Source organism: Bombina bombina, chromosome 8, assembly GCF_027579735.1.
Source record: "Bombina bombina isolate aBomBom1 chromosome 8, aBomBom1.pri, whole genome shotgun sequence".
NCBI classification, from domain to species: domain Eukaryota; kingdom Metazoa; phylum Chordata; class Amphibia; order Anura; family Bombinatoridae; genus Bombina; species Bombina bombina.
Window position 1 is genome coordinate 76,105,866 of NC_069506.1, and position 24,381 is coordinate 76,130,246.

The following is a 24,381-nucleotide window of genomic DNA, read 5'->3' on the forward strand; positions in this document are numbered from 1 at the left end:
TTTATCAGCTAGTTCTTTAAAGGGACAGATTTCTGCTCTGTCTATTCTTTTACACAAGCGTCTGGCAGAAGTTCCAGACGTTCAGGCATTTTGTCAGGCTTTAGTTAGAATTAAGCCTGTGTTTAAACCTGTTGCTCCTCCAGGGAGCTTAAACTTGGTTCTTAAAGTTCTTCAAGGGGTTCCGTTTGAACCCTTCATTCTATCAATATCAAACTTCTATCATGGAAAGTTATTTTTCTGATGGCTATTTCCTCGGCTCGGAGAGTCTCTGAGTTATCTGCCTTACATTGTGATTCTCCTTATCTGATCTTTCATTCAGATAAAGTAGTTCTGCGTACAAAACCTGGGTTTTTACCCAAGGTGGTTTCTAACAAGACTATCAATCAAGAGATTGTTGTTCCATCATTATGTCCTAATCCTTCTTCAAAGAAGGAACGTCTTTTGCATAATCTAGACGTAGTCCGTGCCTTGAAGTTTTACTTACAAGATACTAAAGATTTTCATCAAACATCTAACCTGTTTGTTGTTTACTCTGGACAGAGGAGAGGTCAAAAGGCCTCGGCAACCTCTCTTTCTTTTTGGCTTCGGAGTATAATCCGTTTAGCCTATGAGACTGCTGGACAGCAGCCCCCTGAAAGGATTACAGCTCATTCCACTAGAGCTGTGGCTTCCACCTGGGCCTTTAAAAATGAGGCTTCTGTTGAACAGATTTGCAAGGCTGCGACTTGGTCTCCGCTTCATACCTTTTACAAAATTTTACAAATTTGATACTTTTGCTTCTTCGGAGGCTGTTTTGGGGAGAAAGGTTCTACAGGCAGTGGTTCCTTCCGTTTAAGTTCCTGCCTTGTCCCTCCCATCATCCGTGTACTTTATCTTTGGTATTGGTATCCCATAAGTAATGGATGATCCGTGGACTGGATACACTTAACAAGAGAAAACATAATTTATGCTTACCTGATAAATTTATTTCTCTTGTAGTGTATCCAGTCCACGGCCCGCCCTGTCCTTTTAAGGCAGGTCTAAATTATAATTAAACTACAGTCACCACTGCACCCTATAGTTTCTCCTTTCTCGGCTTGTTTCGGTCGAATGACTGGATATGGCAGTGAGGGGAGGAGCTATATAGCAGCTCTGCTGTGGGTGATCCTCTTGCAACTTCCTGTTGGGAAGGAGAATATCCCATAAGTAATGGATGAATTGTGGACTGGATACACTACAAGAGAAATAAATTTATCAGGTAAGCAAAAATTATGTTTTTTTGAATTTATTTTACTACTTTAAAATTTAAAGGCATATGTCAGTGAGTGACCCACACAAATAGTATATGTGTGTGTGTATATATATATGTGTGTGTGTGTGTGTATATAATATATATATATATATATATATATATATATATATATATATATATAATGTGTGTATATAATATATATATATATATATATATATATATATATATATATATATATATATATATATATATATATATATATATATATATATATATATATATATATATATATATATATATATATATATACATACATACATACATACATACTATTATCTTTATATTTTATTGCACGTGAGAAGGCTGTAACCAACATATAGTTAATCACTGTCACCACCTGGCTATACAGAGAAAACGCATATTTATTTTTTTATTATTATTGTCCACTATTAAAAGTCAGATTTTTTTATTTTTGAGGTTTTGGGGCTTTTAAATATCACCACAGAAAGAGCAGGTAATTATCTTATCTTTTGAATGAGAAGCCTTGATCGTTTGTAGATACTAAGGAAGTTGTGATTAAGGAGTTCGAATAATCTCACCCCTTCCATCTCCCTTGTAGATAAATTGGCACCCCCTTTTCTTTTAACATCACCACACGTTTAACGTCACTGGGCGTACCATTGAAGGCTGGGGAGTGCCACAAATGATCCACGGTCTGTAGTGCAGCGGATCACTGGAAACCGTTTCTGATCTGCAATCACTTTTACATGACGCTCCACCCCATAACATTCTAAATTCTGCACAGTTTTAAAGGGATACTAAACCCATATTTTTTTCTTTCATGATTCAGATAGAACATGCAATTTTAAGCAACTTTCTAATTTATTTAAAGGATTACTTTCTGTTATAATTTTTAAGCTAAACAACTAACATATTAAAGTTAATAAACATTAATTAAAACCTACTGACCTATATTTTCTCCAAAACGAAGTTTCATAACGTTCTAAAAGTTATATCTTTTATTCGCCGATGATGTCACGTTATCCTGCCCACTATTTTCAGCACTGCATGTTCAAAATACTTAAACCAATAACTTTGTGTTTAAAGCGCCATTTTGAAACCTAGGTATTGTAAACGGATTGGTACAGAGCAAAGGATACCCACGGAGTGGGTTTGGAAAACAATTAAATTTGCAGACAAGATTTCTGTTATACGGTAGAGATATGTTAATGAAATGCTATTGATAAAAAGCGTATTTGGGGTAGTTAGTTAGTAACAGGCATAGAAAATATTTACTTACAGTGGCCCTTTAAAGGACCAGTCAACACATTAGATTTGCATAATCAACAAATGCAAGATGACAAGACAATGCAATAGCACTTAGTCTGAACTTCAAATGAGTAGTAGATTTTTTTATAACAAATTTTAAAGTTATGTATATTTCCACTCCCCTTGTACCATGTGATGGCAATCAGCCAATCACAAATGCATATACGTATAGTCTGTAAATTCTTGCACATGCTCAGTAGGATCTGGTGACTCAAAAATTGTAAATATAAAAGACTGTGCACTATTGTTTTAATGGAAGTAAATTGGAAAGTTGTTTAATATTACATGCTGTATCTGAATCATGAAAATGTAATTTAACCTGAGTGTCCCTTTAAATTATAAATTTTTCTTTGTTCTCTTGATATCTTTATTTTTTTAAAAAAAAGCATTTAAGCTAAGGAGCCAGCAAATTTTGTGGTTCAGAACCATGGACAGCATTTGTTTATTGGTGCTGTCCAATCATCAAGGACAACCTAGGTTGTTCACCAAAAATGGGCCGGCATCTAAACTTACATTCTTGCTTTTCAAATAAACATACCAAGAGAATGAAGAAAATTTGATAATAGGAGTAAATTGGAAAGTTGCTTAAAATTGCATGCTCTATCTGAATCACAAAAGAAACAATTTGGGTTCAGTGTCCCTTTAAGAAAAAAACATTCTGTAGTGTACTTTACATTATCTACCCCCCTCTGCTTTTTCTGTAATTTTAATTTTTCATGTTCTCCACTGACCAAGAAAGGCTGGAGTGGATCCTGCAGAACTGGCTCTGTAACATTCCACCCAGTAATTTCTTGATCAGTAAAGGGAGTTAGTCGTGTTTGTCCCTAATTTTCCATAGCAAAGGCTTTTCAAGGGGTATGTGCCTTGAGTGTAAAACAATTCAAAATCTGTCTTACATGCTTTATTTTTTTGTGTGAAAATGTCTTGCAATGCAGTTATTTGCTGATGCATACTGAGGGCAAAATTTTTCATCCTTGCAGGCGGACAACAAAATTTTAACATTGGACAAGAAGGTTCTTGTGCAATGCCGCCCCCGCTCCAGTATAACCGATTGCGCAAGAGCGGGGCATGTCAATCATCCCGAGCGAGTGTCCGGGTGATTGATCTCGCCACCTCTAAGGCGGTGGAGAGGGGGGAAAAAAAGTTAATGCTTCTTAAATTTGTGAACTCAGAATCTACACCTATATGTACATAAAACTATGACTTTAAAGGGACAAAGAAACCCCAACATTTTCATTCATGATTTGGTTAGAACATACAATATAAACAACTTTTCAATTTACTTCTATTATCAAATTTGCTTCATTCTCTTGTTATTCTTTGTTGAAGGAACATCATTGCACTACTGGCAGCTAGCTGAATATATCTAGTTAGCCAATCACTAGAGACAAATGTGTGCAGGCACCAATCAGCATCTAGCTCCCACTAGTGTAGGATATGTGTGTATTCTTTTTCAACAAGGGACACCAAGAGAACGAAGCACATTTTGACAAAAGAAGAGAATTTAAAAGTGTCTTAAAATGACCTGCTCTATCCGAATCATGCAAGTTTTTAATTTTGACTTTGCTATCCCTTTAATATACTGTGCATCAGTAATTGTCTTCTCTTTGTTTCCTTCTCCTCCCCCCTCCCCACTGACTCCATATTCTGAATCACTGTTTCCTACCTACAATATCAATACACTAACGTCTCTCTGCCTATCCTAGTGTCGCCCAACAAATGGCCCTGGGTACAATATGGGCAACTTTTTAGTACTGTGACAATTTAAAAAACGAACATATTTGAAAATCTAAACCTTGATTTATAAATGCATCAATCTATTAAAAAGGTATCGCATTTTACAAGTTAACAAACTAGGGAAGAATTTGGGCTCATGTCAATTTTTGAAACTTAAAGCTTTTAAAAGGACTTGAAACTCATTTTGTTTCTTTCATGATAGAGAGAGGGAGAAAGAGAGAGAGTATGGCAACAGCTTTCTGATTAACTTCTATTATCAAATTTTCATTGTTCTTTTGGTATCTTTTTGTTTAAAAAAGATCACCAGCTGGCCCATGTTTGGAACACTATATGGCAGAAGTTTTGCAAGAATGTTATCCATTTCCAAGAGCACTAGAGGGCAGCACTATTTCCTGCCATTTAGTGCTCCAGACACCTACCTAGGCATCTCTTCAACAAAGAATATCATGTGAACAATGCAAGTTTCATAATGTAAGTAAATTGGAAACTTTTATTTATGTTCTGTCTGAATCACAAAAATAAATACATTTTTGGGTTTAATCTCTTTAAGCATTTACCGCTAGAGAAGATAATGCATATAGAAAAAAGATAGAACATTGTTTGTGTGGGGCTGTACAATAGATCTGCTGCATCACTACATATTGTTGCCAGGCAAACACTGGCACTTGAGCGAGCCAAAGCCGTGACCTAGTTCATCACTACAGCATTCCTTATGTGAAGTTTATAGATAGAGAGAGAGAGACTTAATTGTTCTTTTTTGTTATTAGTATTTAAAAAAACAAAAAAACTCTTCCACCATGAAGAGTTTACTTAAAGGGCAGTCTACTAAAAATTAAACTCTCATGGTTCACATATCATCAAATTTGCTTTGTTCTTTTTGTATTCTTTGTTGAAAGCTAAACCTAGGTAGGCTCCCCCTTATTTCAATGCATTTGGCAGTTTTTCACAGCTAGAGGGCGTCATTTCATGTGTGCTATATAGTTAACGTGACCACGCCTGTGGATTTACAAGTGAGAGGGCACTGTAAATGCCCTCTTGAAAAGAACTAAAATAAGGGGGCAGGCTGCAAAGGCTTAGATACAAGGTAATCGGAGAGGTAAAATGTATGGTTATGCAAAACAGGGCAATGGGTAATAAAGGGATTATCCTTTTTAAATAATAACAATTCTGAGGTAGACTGTACCTTTAAGTGATCTCTTGCAATTGTCAAGCAATTTCTTTGTAGCGTGTTGCAGGGTTTGGGTTCTGAATTCTACAGGACACAATCCTGCCTCTCTGGGGGACAATGGGGGAAAAACAAATTTTTCAAAGTTAAATTACAATTAAAGGAAAAAAAAAAAGAACAAAGAAAATCGATGAAGAAAGTAGATGACACAGTTTTTGCTTTTCTTATATTTAAAGGTTTATTATAATATTCCTCCTATGTTAAAATGAACTATTCAAATGTTTTAAGTCTCATTTCTTTAACTTTAAAAGGTATCTCCATTTATTGGATGGCAAAGAAAACTACCCCTGCTTAATAGACGCTGAGAATATCGTCATCTCCTTCCCACCAATTACCAACAGTGAAAAGACAAAGGTGAAAGCTTTCATTGGATATTTACATTATTGATGTAGAGTACTGAATAATTATTCATGTAGGTCATCAGTTAACAGAATAAAACAGGAGATGAAAAAGTTTCCAGTCTTCAGGTTCCGTATTTACTGTAGCATTATTTCCCTTTGTTGTGGCTTTTGTTTGTGTGTGTTTAAAGGGACACTGTAACCAAAAATTTTCTTCCGTGATTCAGATTGAGCATGAAATTTTAAGCAACTTTCTAATTTACTCCTACTATCAAATTTTCTTCATTCTCTTGGTATCTTTATTTGAAATACAAGAATGTAAGTTTAGATGCCGGCCCATTTTTGGTGAACAACCTGGGTTGTCCTTGCTGATTGGTGGATAAATTCATCCACCAATAAAAAAGTGCTGTCCAGAGTACTGAAACCAAAAAAAAGCTTAGATGCCTTCTTTTTCAAATAATGATAGCAAGAGAACGAAGAAAAATTGAAAATAGGAGTAAATTAGAAAGATGCTTAAAATTGCATGCTCTTTCTAAATTACAAAAGAAAAAAAATTTGGGTTCAGTGTCCCTTTAATTATGCTATACGGTTCTGGCGTATTTTAATCAGAATTTATCTGTTTACAAGGGCAAAAAGTATTTTACATGTAATGTATTATATATATGTGATGGTTTTTGTAGAATATTTTTTCTACACAAACTGATATTTACGGTATGTAAAAACTGTAATACATTTGGGGATTTTTATACACTTTTTTTTGTACAATATTTAATGGGACATAAAAGTGCAAAAATGAAAATATTTGTATTACACGATTGTCAGCTCCAAGCAATGCACTACTGGGAGCTAGTTAAAAATGTCTGGTAAGCAAATGACAAGAGGTATATATGTGCAGCTAGCTCCCAGTAGTGCTGCTGAGCCTACCTAGGTATGCTTTTTTAAACAAAGGATACATACCAAGAAAACAAAGGGAAATTTGCTAAAAGAAATACAGTAAAAAGTATTTTAAAATTGCTTGCTCTCGTTGAACCATAAACGTTTTTAATGGGACATTTTAATGCTAAATGCATTTCATGCACCTCCCTCTTATTATGGATGCCGCCATTTTGGAAACTAGATTACTCTGTAGGTATCTGGATGAGAGTTCCCAAGACAAACTGGATTACTGGAGTCATTTGATGATCATCAAACTACTTTAGAAGCCATTTGCACAACATCAGACATCATCAAACTTGTAAAGTCATCAGCTAAGGTAACAAATTCTGGGTGATGACTTCAGAATGATTAGCAGATTACGTTACTGATCCTCTCATTTTAAAATGTAGGCCCGTATGCATACTTCAGGATGGCTTCTGATGACTAGACTGGAGTCATTGATTACTTAAAGGAATAGTCTAGTCAAAATTAAACTTTCATGATTCAAATAGAGCAGGCAATTTTAGGCAACTTTCTAATGTACTCCTATTATCAATTTTCTTCATTTTCTTGGTATCTTTATTTGAAAAAGCAAGAATGTAAGGTTAGGAGCTGGCCCATTTTTGGTGTCTGGGTAGCACTGGCTGATTGGTGTCTAAATGTAGCCACCAATCAGCAAGCGCTACCCAGGTGCTGAAATAAAAATCTTAATCGTGAAAATGTAGTTTTGACTAGACTATTCCTTTTTAAGAATGACTCCAGGAAGATCATCCTTTTTGATTAGGGTGACTGCACAGTTGCAAACACATCAGCCCTGGAATGCAGCGCTCGCTAGATTCCAACAAGGCGGCACCAATGATGACTGGAGGGAGAAGGGGAATAACATCAATGCTATGCTTTTAAAATTTATTAAAGTGAATGTAAATTTTGATGATAAAGTTCCCGGTTTTTAGAAATTAGATTAAAAACAGGGGCACTTTAATTCATCAAAATTTCCATTTCACTTGTGTTGTGAAAATGCTTACCTTTTAATCTTGACACCCGCTCCAGCTTCCCCCGGTCGTCGCAAGCCTCTTCTTACATCAGAAATGACGGATCGGTCATCCTCCAATCACGGCTTTCCCTCCGGGGGAATCAGTGTCTGATTCAACACCTTGATTAGAGGAAGCCAGATTCTTCATTTTAGACCCAGGAAGAGGCTTTGTGACGGTATTTTCACAACCACGAGTGAAATGTAAATTTTGATGAATTAAAGTGCCCCTGTTTTTTGTTTTTTTTAAATCAATTTTTTAAAAACCGGACACTTTATCATCAAAATTTACATTTACTTTAAGTGTATTTTAATTTTGACTTTCATGTTCCATTAAAGTGAATGTAAAGTTTCATCAATTAGTGCACGTTTTTTTAAAATTTTTTAATAAAAACAGGGGCACTTTCATTGATGAAACTTTACTTTGCACCGTATTTGTAGAAACACTTACCTTTTACTTCTCCAAAGCTGGATTGTCGATCCCCCGCCTGTTTCTTCCTGCTGTACTTACAAAGCAATGGCGAAACCGGCTTCCTCCAATCACAGCAGGGCATCGTGAGGAGGATGCTCTGGGGGGGAAGCCATGATTGGAGGAAGCCGGTTTCTTCATTTCTGACGTAAGTACAGAGGAACTGAGGCTGGGATCAGCGATCTAGCTTTGGAGAAGTAAAAGGTAAGTAGTATTTCTACAAATACGGTGCAATGTAAAGTTTCATCAATGAAAGTGCCCCTGTTTCTTCTGTTAAGTGTGATCAGTCCACGGGTCATCATTACTTCTGGGATATTAACTGCTCCCCTACAGGAAGTGCAAGAGGATTCACCCAGCAGAGCTGCTATATAGCTCCTCCCCTCTACGTCACCCCCAGTCATTCTCTTGCACCCAACGACTAGATAGGATGTGTGAGAGGACTATGGTGATATATTTAGTTTTTATATCTTCAATCAAAAGTTTATTTTATAATAGCACCGGAGTGTGTTATTCCTTCTCTGGTAGAATTTGAAGAAGAATCTACCTGAGTTTTTTCTATGATTTTAGCCGGAGTAGTTAAGATCATATTGCTGTTTCTCGGCCATCTGAGGAGAGGTAAACTTCAGATCAGGGGACAGCAGGCAGATTAATCTGCAAAGAGGTATGTAGCAGTTTATTATTTTCTGACATGGAATTGATGAGAAAATCCTGCCATACCGTTATAATGTAAACTCAGCCTTGAATGCAGTAGATGTAGCTGATATCAGGCTGTCATGTATGTATATTTTACACTTCAGTTTTCTGGGGAATGGTACTTCTCTGGTTTTTAGACTGTATACATAGACTTAACCTAATTTGCAGGGACTTGCAATAGGTTTTAAATGACAATTAATTATTGAGGTAAAACGTTTTTTTGCTGGCATGTAAAAACGTTTTTTTCTCTGAGGTACTGGGTGAAAAAATGTTTTGGGCACTATTTTTCCACTTGGCAATAGTTTTGATTTAAATTAGAGCAGTTCACTGATCCCTCTCACTGTTATGTGTGTGGGGGAGGGGCCATTTTTGGCGCTTTTACTATGCATCAAAAAAACTCAGTCAGAGGTTCATTTTCTTCCTGCATGATCCGGTTCATCTCTACAGAGTTCAGGGATCTCCAAAGCCTTTTTTGAGGGAAGTAATCATTACAGCAGAGCTGTGCTGATTGTATTGACTGTGATAAAAAAACGTTTATTTGTGTATTTTTTTCTGCTGCCTGGGTTAGTTATCATTGCTGAGGGGAACAATCCTTTGCTAAAACTGTATATTCTGACAAAGATTGATGCTATAACTTAATTATTTTAACTGTTATAATTTTTTTCTGTGCTTCTTAAAGGCACAGTTCGTTTTCATATTATTTGTAAATTACTTTGAAAAGTATTTCCAAAGTTGCTGTTTATTTGCTAGTGTGTTAAACATGTCTGATTCAGAGGAATATCTCTGTGCTATATGTGTTAATGCCAAAGTGGAGCCCAATAGAAATTTATGTACTAAATGTATTGATGCTACTTTAAAAAACAGTCAATCTGTACAAATTGAACATATTTCACCAAACAACGAGGGGAGAGTTATGCCGACTAACTCGCCTCACGTGTCAGTACCTGCATCTCCCGCTCAGGAGGTGCGTGATATTGTAGCGCCGAGTACATCTGGGCGGCCATTACAAATCACATTACAAGATATGGCTACTGTTATGACTGAAGTTTTGGCTAAACTACCAGAACTAAGAGGTAAACGTGATCACTCTGGGGTGAGAACAGAGTGCGCTGATAATGCAAGGGCCATGTCTGATACTGCGTCACAGTTTGCAGAACGTGAAGACGGAGAGCTTCATTCTGTGGGTGACGGTTCTGATCCAAATAAACTGGACTCAGACATTTCAAATTTTAAATTTAAGCTTGAGAACCTCCGTGTGTTACTAGGGGAGGTATTAGCGGCTCTGAATGATTGTAACACAGTTGCAATCCCAGAGAAAATGTGTAGGTTGGATAAATATTTTGCGGTACCGACGAGTACTGACGTTTTTCCTATACCTAAGAGACTTACTGACATTGTTACTAAGGAGTGGGATAGACCCGGTGTGCCTTTCTCACCCCCTCCTATATTCAGAAAGATGTTTCCAATAGACGCCGCCACACGGGACTTATGGCAAATGGTCCCTAAGGTGGAGGGAGCAGTTTCTACTTTAGCTAAGCGTACCACTATCCCAGTGGAGGATAGCTGTGCTTTTTCAGATCCAATGGATAAAAAATTAGAGGGTTACCTTAAGAAAATGTTTGTTCAACAAGGGTTTATATTGCAACCTCTTGCATGTATTGCGCCTGTCACGGCTGCAGCAGCATTTTGGTTTGAGTCTCTGGAAGAGACACTTCAATCATCCACACTAGATGACATCACACACAAACTTAAATTCCTTAAGTTAGCTAATTCATTTATTTCAGATGCCGTAGTACATTTAACTAAACTTGCGGCTAAAAATTCAGGATTCGCCATTCAGGCACGCAGAGCTCTGTGGCTGAAATCCTGGTCAGCTGATGTTACGTCTAAATCTAAATTGCTTAATATTCCTTTCAAAGGGCAGACCTTATTCGGGCCCGGCTTGAAAGAGATTATTGCTGACATTACAGGAGGTAAAGGTCATGCCCTGCCTCAGGACAAGGCCAAAGCCAAGGCTAGACAGTCCATTTTTCGTTCCTTTCGTAATTTCAAAGCAGGAGCAGCATCAACTTCCTCTGCACCAAAACAGGAAGGAGCTGTTGCTCGCTACAGACAAGGCTGGAAACCTAACCAGTCCTGGAACAGGGGCAAACAGGCCAGAAAACCTGCTGCTGCCCCTAAGACAGCATGAATTGAGGGCCCCCGATCCGGGACCGGATCTAGTGGGGGGCAGACTTTCCCTCTTCGCCCAGGCTTGGGCAAGAGATGTTCAGGATCCCTGGGCGTTAGAGATCATATCTCAGGGATACCTTCTGGACTTCAAATCCTCTCCCCCAAGAGGGAGATTTCATCTGTCAAGGTTGTCAACAAACCTAACAAAGAAGGAAGCGTTTCTACGCTGCGTACAAGATCTTTTATTAATGGGAGTGATCCATCCAGTTCCGCGGTTGGAACAAGGACAAGGGTTTTACTCAAATCTGTTTGTAGTTCCCAAGAAAGAGGGAACCTTCAGGCCAATCTTGGATTTAAAGATCCTAAACAAATTCCTAAGAGTTCCATCGTTCAAGATGGAAACTATTCGAACAATTTTGCCCATGATCCAAGAGGGTCAGTACATGACCACAGTGGATTTAAAGGATGCTTACCTTCACATACCGATTCACAGAAGTCATTACCGGTATCTAAGGTTTGCCTTTTTAGACAGGCATTACCAGTTTGTAGCTCTTCCATTCGGACTGGCTACGGCTCCAAGAATCTTCACAAAGGTTCTGGGCACTCTTCTGGCGGTACTAAGACCGCGAGGAATTTCAGTAGCTCCGTACTTAGACGACATACTGATACAAGCTTCAAGCTTTCAAACTGCCAAATCTCATACAGAGATAGTACTGGCATTTCTAAGGTCGCATGGATGGAAAGTGAACGAAGAGAAAAGTTCTCTCTTTCCACTCACAAGAGTTCCCTTCCTGGGGACTCTGATAGATTCTGTAGAAATGAAGATTTACCTGACAGAGGACAGGTTAACAAAACTTCAAAATGCATGCCGTGTCCTTCATTCCATTCAACACCCGTCAGTAGCTCAATGCATGGAGGTAATCGGACTAATGGTAGCAGCAATGGACATAGTTCCTTTTGCACGCCTACATCTCAGACCACTGCAACTGTGCATGCTAAGTCAGTGGAATGGGGATTACTCAGATTTGTCCCCCACTCTAAATCTGAATCAAGAGACCAGAAATTCTCTTCTATGGTGGCTTTATCGGCCACATCTGTCCAGGGGAATGCCATTCAGCAGGCCAGACTGGTCAATTGTAACAACAGACGCCAGCCTACTAGGTTGGGGCGCTGTCTGGAATTCTCTGAAGGCTCAGGGACTATGGAATCAGGAGGAGAGTCTCCTTCCAATAAACATTCTGGAATTGAGAGCAGTCCTCAATGCTCTTCTGGCTTGGCCCCAGTTAACAACTCGGGGGTTCATCAGGTTCCAGTCGGACAACATCACGACTGTAGCTTATATCAACCATCAGGGAGGGACAAGAAGCTCCCTAGCAATGATGGAAGTATCAAAGATAATTCGCTGGGCAGAGTCTCACTCTTGCCACCTGTCTGCAATCCACATCCCGGGAGTGGAGAACTGGGAGGCGGATTTCTTAAGTCATCAGACTTTTCATCCGGGGGAGTGGGAACTTCATCCAGAGGTCTTTGCCCAAATACTTCGACGTTGGGGCAAACCAGAGATAGATCTCATGGCGTCTCGACAGAACGCCAAGCTTCCGCGCTACGGGTCCAGATCCAGGGATCCGGGAGCGGTCCTGATAGATGCCTTGACAGCACCATGGACCTTCAGGATGGCTTATGTGTTTCCACCTTTCCCGATGCTTCCTCGATTGATTGCCAGAATCAAACAGGAGAAAGCATCAGTGATTCTAATAGCGCCTGCATGGCCACGCGGGACTTGGTATGCAGATCTGGTGGACATGTCATTCTGTCCACCTTGGTCGTTACCTCTGAAACAGGACCTTCTGATTCAGGGTCCTTTCAAACATCAAAATCTAACTTCTCTGAAGCTGACTGCTTGGAAATTGAACGCTTGATTTTATCAAAGCGTGGTTTTTCTGAGTCAGTTATTGATACCTTAATACAGGCTAGGAAGCCTGTTACCAGAAAGATTTACCATAAAATATGGCGTAAATACCTATATTGGTGCGAATCCAAAGGTTACTCTTGGAGTAAGGTTAGGATTCCTAGGATATTGTCTTTTCTACAAGAAGGTTTAGAAAAGGGGTTATCCGCTAGTTCCTTAAAGGGACAGATCTCAGCTCTGTCCATTCTGTTACACAAGCGTCTGTCAGAAGTTCCAGACGTTCAGGCCTTTTGTCAGGCTTTGGCCAGGATTAAACCTGTGTTTAAAGCTGTGGCTCCACCATGGAGTTTAAACCTTGTTCTTAACGTTTTACAGGGCGTTCCGTTTGAACCCCTTCATTCCATTGATATAAAGTTGTTATCTTGGAAAGTTCTATTTTTAATGGCTATTTCCTCGGCTCGAAGAGTCTCTGAGTTATCAGCCTTACATTGTGATTCTCCTTATTTGATTTTTCACTCGGATAAGGTAGTTCTGCGTACTAAGCCTGGGTTCTTACCTAAGGTAGTCACTAACAGGAATATCAATCAGGAGATTGTTGTTCCATCCTTGTGCCCAAATCCTTCTTCGAGGAAGGAACGTCTTTTGCACAATCTGGATGTAGTTCGTGCCCTTAAATTTTATTTACAGGCAACTAAAGATTTTCGACAAACGTCTTCCCTGTTTGTCGTTTACTCTGGTCAGAGGAGAGGTCAAAAAGCTTCTGCTACCTCTCTCTCTTTTTGGCTTCGTAGCATAATTCGTTTAGCTTATGAGACTGCTGGACAGCAGCCTCCTGAAAGAATTACAGCTCATTCCACTAGAGCTGTGGCTTCCACTTGGGCCTTTAAGAATGAGGCCTCTGTTGAACAGATTTGCAAGGCTGCAACTTGGTCTTCGCTTCATACTTTTTCCAAATTTTACAAATTTGACACTTTTGCTTCTTCGGAGGCTATTTTTGGGAGAAAGGTTCTTCAGGCAGTGGTTCCTTCTGTATAAAGAGCCTGCCTATCCCTCCCGTCATCCGTGTACTTTTGCTTTGGTATTGGTATCCCAGAAGTAATGATGACCCGTGGACTGATCACACTTAACAGAAGAAAACATAATTTATGCTTACCTGATAAACTCCTTTCTTCTGTAGTGTGATCAGTCCACGGCCCGCCCTGTTTTTTAAGGCAGGTAAATATTTTTTAAATTATACTCCAGTCACCACTACACCCTTGGCTTCTCCTTTCTCGTTAGTCCTTGGTCGAATGACTGGAGGTGACGTAGAGGGGAGGAGCTATATAGCAGCTCTGCTGGGTGAATCCTCTTGCACTTCCTGTAGGGGAGCAGTTAATATCCCAGAAGTAATGATGACCCGTGGACTGATCACACTACAGAAGAAAGGAATTTATCAGGTAAGCATAAATTATGTTTTTTAATAGTATTTTTAAAAATCGGGCACTAATTGATGAAACTTTACATTCACTTTAAGATTGAAGAAAAATGAAATATCCTATAGCGATAGAGCATTTTATTCATAGTCAGCACAACAAATAACTATTTTTTTTTTAAAGGAACACTAAAGTCAAAATTAAACTTTCATGGATCTGATCAAAATCAGATTTTGGTTTTAAAGGTAAAGTATACACCAGAATTTTTATTGTTTAAAAAGATAGATAATTCCCTTATTTCCCAGTTGTGCATAACAAAAACAGTTATATTAATACACTTTTTACCTCTGTGATTACCTTGTATCTAACCCTCTGCAGACTGCCCCCTTATTTCAGTTCTTTTGATTTTAGCCATTCAGTGCTGACTCATAAATAACTCCACAGGAGTGAGCACAATGTTATCCATATAGCACATGGAACTAGCGTTGTCTAGCTGTGAAAAACTGTCGAAATGTACTGAGATAAAATGCGTCCTTCAAGGGCTTAGAAATTAGCATATAATCCTATTTCTTTCATGTAATTAGCAAGAGTCCATGAGCTAGTGACGTATGGGATATACATTCCTACCAGGAGGGGCAAAGTTTCCCAAACCTCAAAATGCCTATAAATACACCCCTCACCACACCCACAATTCAGTTTTACAAACTTTGCCTCCTATGGAGGTGGTGAAGTAAGTTTGTGCTAGATTCTACGTTGATATGCGCTCCGCAGCAAGTTGGAGCCCGGTTTTCCTCTCAGCGTGCAGTGAATGTCAGAGGGATGTGAGGAGAGTATTGCCTATTTGAATGCAGTGATCTCCTTCTACGGGGTCTATTTCATAGGTTCTCTGTTATCGGTCGTAGAGATTCATCTCTTACCTCCCTTTTCAGATCAACGATATACTCTTATTTATATACCATTACCTCTGCTGATTTTCGTTTCAGTACTGGTTTGGCTTTCTACAAACATGTAGATGAGTGTCCTGGGGTAAGTAAATCTTATTTTCTGTGACACTCTAAGCTATGGTTGGGCACTTTATTTATAAAGTTCTAAATATATGTATTCAAACATTTATTTGCCTTGACTCAGGATGTTCAACATTCCTTATTTTCAGACAGTCAGTTTCATATTTGGGATAATGCATTTGAATCAATCATTTTTTTCTTACCTTAAAAAATTTGACTCTTTTTTCCCTGTGGGCTGTTAGGCTCGAGGGGGCTGAAAATGCTTCATTTTATTGCGTCATTCTTGGCGCAGACTTTTTTGGTGCAAAAAAATCTTTTCTGTTTCCGGCGTCATACGTGTCGCCGGAAGTTGCGTCATTTTTTTTACGTCCTTTTGCGCCAAAAATGTCGGCGTTCCGGATGTGGCGTCATTTTTGGCGCCAAAAAGCATTTAGGCGCCAAATAATGTGGGCGTCTTATTTGGCGCTAAAAAAAAAATATGGGCGTCGCTTTTGTCTCCACATTATTTCAGTCTCATTTTTTCTTTGCTTCTGGTTACTAGAAGCTTGTTTATTGGCATTTTTTCCCATTCCTGAAACTGTCATTTAAGGAATTTGATCAATTTTGCTTTATATGTTGTTTTTTCTCTTACATATTGCAAGATGTCTCACTTTGCATCTGAGTCAGAAGATACTTCAGGAAAATCGCTGTCTAGTGCTGGAACTACCAAAGCTAAGTGTATCTGCTGTAAACTTTTGGTAGCTATTCCTCCGGCTGTTGTTTGTACTAATTGTCATGACAAACTTGTTAATGCAGATAATATTTCCTTTAGTAATGTACCATTGCCTGTTGCAGTTCCTTCAACATCTAAGGTGCAGAATGTTCCTGATAACATAAGAGATTTTGTTTCTGAATCCATCAAGAAGGCTATGTCTGTTATTTCTCCTTCTAGTAAACATAAAAAATCTTTTAAAACTTCTCTCTCTACAGATGAATTTTTAAATGAGCATCATCATTCTGATTCTGATGACTCTTCTGGTTCAGAGGATTCTGTCTCAGAAATTGATGCTGATAAATCTTCATATTTATTTAAAATGGAATTTATTCGTTCTTTACTTAAAGAAGTACTAATTGCTTTAGAAATAGAGGATTCTGGTCCTCTTGATACTAATTCTAAACGTTTAGATAAGGTATTTAAATCTCCTGTGGTTATTCCAGAAGTTTTTCCTGTTCCTAATGCTATTTCTGAAGTAATTTCCAGAGAATGGGATAAATTGGGTAATTCATTTACTCCTTCTAAACGTTTTAAGCAATTATATCCTGTGCCGTCTGACAGATTAGAATTTTGGGACAAAATCCCTAAAGTTGATGGGGCTATTTCTACCCTTGCTAAACGTACTACTATTCCTACGTCAGATGGTACTTCGTTTAAGGATCCTTTAGATAGGAAAATTGAATCCTTTCTAAGAAAAGCTTATCTGTGTTCAGGTAATCTTCTTCTTAGACCTGCTATATCATTGGCTGATGTTGCTGCAGCTTCAACTTTTTGGTTGGAGACTTTAGCGCAACAAGTAACAGATCATGATTCTCATAATATTATTATTCTTCTTCAGCATGCTAATAATTTTATCTGTGATGCTATTTTTGATATTATCAGAGTTGATGTCAGGTTTATGTCTCTAGCTATTTTAGCTAGAAGAGCTTTATGGCTTAAAACTTGGAATGCTGATATGGCTTCTAAATCAACTCTACTTTCCATTTCTTTCCAGGGTAACAAATTATTTGGTTCTCAGTTGGATTCTATTATCTCAACTGTTACTGATGGGAAAGGAACTTTTTTACCACAGGATAAAAAATCTAAGGGTAAAAACAGGGCTAATAATCGTTTTCGTTCCTTTCGTTTCAACAAAGAACAAAAGCCTGATCCTTCATCCTCAGGAGCAGTTTCAGTTTGGAAACCATCTCCAGTCTGGAATAAATCCAAGCCTTCTAGAAAGGCAAAGCCTGCTTCTAAGTCCACATGAAGGTGCGGCCCTCATTCCAGCTCAGCTGGTAGGGGGCAGGTTACGTTTTTTTCAAAGAAATTTGGATCAATTCTGTTCACAATCTTTGGATTCAGAACATTGTTTCAGAAGGGTACAGAATTGGTTTCAAGATGAGACCTCCTGCAAAGAGATTTTTTCTTTCCCGTGTCCCAGTAAATCCAGTGAAAGCTCAAGCATTTCTGAATTGTGTTTCAGATCTAGAGTTGGCTGGAGTAATTATGCCAGTTCCAGTTCTGGAACAGGGGATGGGGTTTTATTCAAATCTCTTCATTGTACCAAAGAAGGAGAATTCCTTCAGACCAGTTCTGGATCTAAAAATATTGAATCGTTATGTAAGGATACCAACGTTCAAAATGGTAACTGTAAGGACTATCTTGCCTTTTGTTCAGCAAGGGCATTATATGTCCACAATAGATTTACAGGATGCATATCTGCATATTCCGATTCATCCAGATCATTATCAGTTCCTGAGATTCTCTTTTCTGGACAAGCATTACCAGTTTGTGGCTCTGCCGTTTGGCCTAGCTACAGCTCCAATAATTTTTACAAAGGTTCTCGGTGCCCTTCTGTCTGTAATCAGAGAACAGGGTATTGTGGTATTTCCTTATTTGGACGATATCTTGGTACTTGCTCAGTCTTTAGATTTAGCAGAATCTCATACGAATCGACTTGTGTTGTTTCTTCAAGATCATGGTTGGAGGATCAATTCACCAAAAAGTTCATTGATTCCTCAGACAAGGGTAACCTTTCTGGGTTTCCAGATAGATTCAGTGTCCATGACTCTGTCTTTAACAGACAAGAGACGTCTAAAATTGATTTCAGCTTGTCGAAACCTTCAGTCACAATCATTCCCTTCGGTAGCCTTATGCATGGAAATTCTAGGTCTTATGACTGCTGCATCGGACGCGATCCCCTTTGCTCGTTTTCACATGCGACCTCTTCAGCTCTGTATGCTGAATCAATGGTGCAAGGATTACACAAAGATATCTCAATTAATATCTTTAAAACCGATTGTACGACACTCTCTAACGTGGTGGACAGATCACCATCGTTTAATTCAGGGGGCTTCTTTTGTGCTTCCGACCTGGACTGTAATTTCAACAGATGCAAGTCTCACAGGTTGGGGAGCTGTGTGGGGTTCTCTGACGGCACAAGGAGTTTGGGAATCTCAGGAGGTGAGATTACCGATCAATATTTTGGAACTCCGTGCAATTTTCAGAGCTCTTCAGTCTTGGCCTCTTCTGAAGAGAGAATCGTTCATTTGCTTTCAGACAGACAATGTCACAACTGTGGCATACATCAATCATCAAGGAGGGACTCACAGTCCTCTGGCTATGAAAGAAGTATCTCGAATTCTGGTTTGGGCGGAATCCAGCTCCTGTCTAATCTCTGCGGTTCATATCCCAGGTATAGACAATTGGGAAGCGGATTATCTCAGTCGCCAAACGTTGCATCCGGGCGAATGGTCTCTTCACCCAGAGGTATTTCTTCAGATTGTTCAAATGTGGGAGCTTCCAGAAATAGATCTGATGGCGTCTCATCTAAACAAGAAACTTCCCAGGTATCTGTCCAGATCCCGGGATCCTCAGGCGGAAGCAGTGGATGCATTATCACTTCCTTGGAAGTATCATCCTGCTTATATCTTTCCGCCTCTAGTTCTTCTTCCAAGAGTAATCTCCAAGATTCTGAAGGAATGCTCGTTTGTTCTGCTGGTAGCTCCGGCATGGCCTCACAGGTTTTGGTATGCGGATCTTGTCCGGATGGCCTCTTGCCATCCGTGGACTCTTCCGCTACGACCAGACCTTCTGTCGCAAGGTCCTTTTTTCCATCAGGATCTCAAATCCTTAAATTTAAAGGTATGGAGATTGAACGCTTGATTCTTGGTCAAAGAGGTTTCTCTGACTCTGTGATTAATACTATGTTACAGGCTCGTAAATCTGTATCCAGAGAGATATATTATAGAGTCTGGAGGATTTATATTTCTTGGTGTCTTTCTCATCATTTTTCTTGGCATTCTTTTAGAATCCCGAGAATTTTACAGTTTCTTCAGGATGGTTTAGATAAAGGTTTATCCGCAAGTTCTTTGAAAGGACAAATCTCTGCTCTTTCTGTTCTTTTTCACAGAAAGATTGCTAATCTTCCTGATATTCATTGTTTTGTACAAGCTTTGGTTCGTATAAAACCTGTCATTAAGTCAATTTCTCCACCTTGGAGTTTGAATTTGGTTCTGGGGGCTCTTCAAGCTCCTCCGTTTGAACCTATGCATTCATTGGACATTAAATTACTTTCTTGGAAAGTTTTGTTCCTTTTGGCAATCTCTTCTGCCAGAAGAGTTTCTGAATTATCTGCTCTTTCTTGTGAGTCTCCTTTTCTGATTTTTCATCAGGATAAGGCGGTGCTGCGAACTTCTTTTGAATTTTTACCTAAAGTTGTGAATTCCAACAACATTAGTAGAGAAATTGTGGTTCCTTCATTATGTCCTAATCCTAAGAATTCTAAGGAGAAATCGTTGCATTCTTTGGATGTTGTTAGAGCTTTGAAATATTATGTTGAAGCTACTAAGTCTTTCCGAAAGACTTCTAGTTTATTTGTTATCTTTTCCGGTTCTAGAAAAGGCCAGAAAGCTTCTGCCATTTCTTTGGCATCTTGGTTGAAATCTTTAATTCATCTTGCCTATGTTGAGTCGGGTAAAACTCCGCCTCAAAGGATTACAGCTCATTCTATTAGGTCAGTTTCTACTTCCTGGGCATTTAGGAATGAAGCTTCGATTGATCAGATTTGCAAAGCAGCAACTTGGTCCTCTTTGCATACTTTTACTAAATTCTACCATTTTGATGTATTTTCTTCTTCTGAAGCAGTTTTTGGTAGAAAAGTACTTCAGGCAGCGGTTTCAGTTTGAATCTTCTGCTTATGTTTTTCTTTAAACTTTATTTTGGGTGTGGATTATTTTCAGCAGGAATTGGCTGTCTTTTTATTTTATCCCTCCCTCTCTAGTGACTCTTGCGTGGAAAGATCCACATCTTGGGTAATCATTATCCCATACGTCACTAGCTCATGGACTCTTGCTAATTACATGAAAGAAAACATAATTTATGTAAGAACTTACCTGATAAATTCATTTCTTTCATATTAGCAAGAGTCCATGAGGCCCGCCCTTTTTTTGTGGTGGTTATGATTTTTGTATAAAGCACAATTATTCCAATTCCTTATTTTATATGCTTTCGCACTTTTTTATCACCCCACTTCTTGGCTATTCGTTAAACTGAATTGTGGGTGTGGTGAGGGGTGTATTTATAGGCATTTTTAGGTTTGGGAAACTTTGCCCCTCCTGGTAGGAATGTATATCCCATACGTCACTAGCTCATGGACTCTTGCTAATATGAAAGAAATTAATTTATCAGGTAAGTTCTTACATAAATTGTTATTTATCTTTTAACAAATAATAAGAAGAGAACAATGCAAATTTGATGATGAAAGTAAATTGGAAAGTTCTTTAAAATTGCATTCCCTGTCTGAATCGTGCAAGTTTAATTTGGATGTGCAAAAAACACAGGAATTTGTACTTAGAAGTACAAATTACAAAGCGTTATTGTTGTTTTTTTTTTTTGTTTTTTTTTTAAATGGGGTGAACATGAGCCTTCTATGGGCATATATGAAATTCTCTACAATCCCAGCGTAATTCTATAAACCTTTTCGCCCTACAGCTCTCACTGTTTTGTTTGTTTCTCTCACAACCTAAAATGTGGCTAAAACACTAATTACTCTGAAAGGAGAACCTATGGGGCCGATTTATCAAGGGCCATATGGCCTCTGATGCCCCTAGTCTTAAGACCCCTGCTCCTTTACTGGTCTTCCTGCTCTGAGGCTGCGGACATCAATCCGCCCAATCTCACACAATCGGGCAGATTGACACCCTGCAGGGGGCGACATTGCACAAGCTGTTCACAAGAACTACTTGTGCAATGATAAATGGCGACAGTGTATGCTGTCGGCATTCATCGATGTCTGTCGGACATGTTCCGCTGAGCGGATCATGTCGGACAGACCGATAATAAATCGGCCCCTATGCCTCCAAGAATAACAATGATTTTAAGGTACAGTGCACTGAAAATGGAGTAATTTGAATTGTATTAGGCATAATATTAAAGTTTAAGCATAAGCCTGGTTCTCTCATGTCCTTTGTCCTCCATTGTTACCTTCACAAAGCAGAGAGCTCTTATTATTTCTATGGGAGGCAGATCGTCTCTTGCAGGGACAACAGCCCATTTTTAAAAAAATAGAATTTTATGAGTGTGTCTGCGTGTAAAAGTCTAGACCGGCATATCTTTTAGAATCGTCCCCATAGTGCTTTTGTATTGTCTCTATGATTTGTGATTATGCAATCCTACTGTATATAATGTTCCTTTAATAAAGCCTATAAGTCTTATGATTACTGGAGTGTATAATATATAGTCCTTCTTTCCTAGATCCGTAAAACCACTCAGAATTTGCTTCTAGAAGTAACCAGTTCTGTTAGCCTGCAGACCTGCAAGGATGTCATGGACGCACTTATTATAGTAAGTATTAATTCCTAACTGTACGATCATTTCTATACATTGTTAAAGCGTTGTCACATACACAGTTTAGTTAAATTATTTACAATTAAACAGACATGAAACACAAAATTTTTCTTGCATGATTCAGATAGAGAATACAATTTTAAACAACTTTCCAATTTACTTCTATTTAATTTGCTTCCTTCTCTTGTTATCCCTTGCTGAAATGTTTATCTAGGATAGCTCAGGAGCAGCAAAGAACCTAGGTTCTAGCTGCTGATTGGTGGCTGCAGATCATTCAACAAATCATACAAAGAGTACAAAAATTGAAGTACATTAGAAAGTTGCTTAAAATTTCATGCGCTATCTGAATCATAAAATAAATAATTTGGGTTTCATATCTCTTTAATGTATATGGTTTGCATTTAAAAGGTAGTTAAAATGATTATAATAATTTCATTAGAAATATGAAAAGTGCTTAATTTATATACTCCTTTTTACTAGTAGGAAACGTACTCCACATTTTCTACATAAAAAAATTAAGTTATTAATAGTTGTAATTTTTATAACCAAATTATTGCTAAGTATGTAAATTGATTTTATTCAGTCTATATTATAGCTGTTTGAAGGGATTTTAAACTTGGGGAAAAAGTCTGTTCCCATTGCGTTTTTGGATATAGATTTTTCTGTGCTGACTAAAACCAAATTTTTTTCAGGATGAGTTTCCCTATTAGCCAATGAGCATTAAAGTCCTGGGACTCTATTCTCATGCACTTCCTATTTCACATAAAAATATATATATTTTTTTACATGAAAAAATTAGGTTTTTTTTTTTTTAATTTTAACATGTCTAGCTCCAGCTTTTTCATATGCAAGGAAGACGAAAAAAAAATATTACCTTCCTTTAAGTGCTACACAAAGCTCAAATATAACGGATACCATTTTGAAAGCAGTTGGAGTCACAATATAATAACAGTGCATATGACTAGACCAGTCTGGTCACCAAATGTGACTAAAATTCCTTGCGGGCGAATAAAAGCTAAAAGTTGTTGACCCAACTGGAGATTTAGACCTTTTTCCTTCTGATCACAATTGTTGATGGGACAGTTGAATATTCTTAGCTATGAAAAAAAAAACATTGCTCGTTTTTGCAGTAAATATTTTCCTGGTGTTTTTATTTCTAAGCAAAGCTACGTTGCTAGGTTACCGACAATACTTCAGTTTTGTGTTCAGATGCTTAGCTTTTCTTTCAACTTGGCACTGAATAATATAAAAGGATATCTTAATGTCAGTGAACCCTTGACAAAAAGTAAATGATGCACAAAAGAAAGAAAGAGACAGGTAATATGCAAAAAAAAAAACACCAGAGACAGCAAAAACAGAAAGATAATTAATAAGGTGAAGAACGTGGCTGTGTACAACAGCTCAAAACAGATTATGCTGTATAGTGTATGTCAGGCCTTTAAAAATAAATAGAATCTTGTAAGCTTTACTTTGCCTTGTTCAAAGCCATTCCCCAGCTTTGCACAACCAACACTGTTATATTAATATAATTTATAACCTTTAAACCTCTTACATTTCTGCCTGTTTCTAAGCCACTACAGACAGCTTCTTATCACATGCTTTTTTATTTGATTTTCACAACAAGACACTGCTAATTCATGTGGGCCATATAGATAACATTGTACTTAAGCCTGTTGAGTTATTTAAGAGTCCACACCGCACTTATTGGCTAAATGCAAGTCAATAGATAATAAATAAAAAGTCATGTGATCAGGGGGCTGTCAGAAGATGCTTAGATACAAGGTAATCACAGAGGTAAAAAGTATATTAATATAACTATTGGTTATGCAAAACTGGGGAATGGGTAATAAAGGGATTATCTATCTTTTAAAACAATAAATTCTGGTGAAGACTGTCCCTTTAAGCAACAGCCAACGTACCCTGTATTGTCGGCTGCCATTTTCTATTCAAGGCGTTAAATAGTTTGGTTCTCATTGACAGGACTGCACTATAACATGATGCCCGCAAGAGTGAGGCAGGATGTAATATTACAAGGTGAAAAGAGATTACCTAAAGGGTCTGTCCATGTTGTTAAGGGGATAATAATATAATATACACAGAGAGGCACCCATGCAAGTTTATTCGTTTTTGCAGTTACTTGCTCATTGGGCATTTGATTTCTTCTGTTAAGTGTGATCAGTCCACGGGTCATCATTACTTCTGGGATATTAACTCCTCCCCAACAGGAAGTGCAAGAGGATTCACCCAGCAGAGCTGCATATAGCTCCTCCCCTCTACGTCACTCCCAGTCATTCTCTTGCACCCAACGACTAGATAGGAGGTGTGAGAGGACTA

The 24,381-nt window shown here is 38.2% G+C and overlaps 1 protein-coding gene across 1 annotated transcript in view; it reads left to right on the top strand.

Annotated features, from left to right (window-relative positions):
* Positions 1-24,381, top strand: part of LRRC47 (leucine rich repeat containing 47) — a 94,174-nt gene that overhangs the window by 44,374 nt on the left and 25,419 nt on the right. The window contains exons 5-6 of the mRNA XM_053690409.1: positions 5,774-5,876; positions 21,955-22,044. Of these exons, the coding sequence (XP_053546384.1) occupies positions 5,774-5,876; positions 21,955-22,044 (193 nt within the window). The remainder of the gene's footprint in view (positions 1-5,773; positions 5,877-21,954; positions 22,045-24,381) is intronic.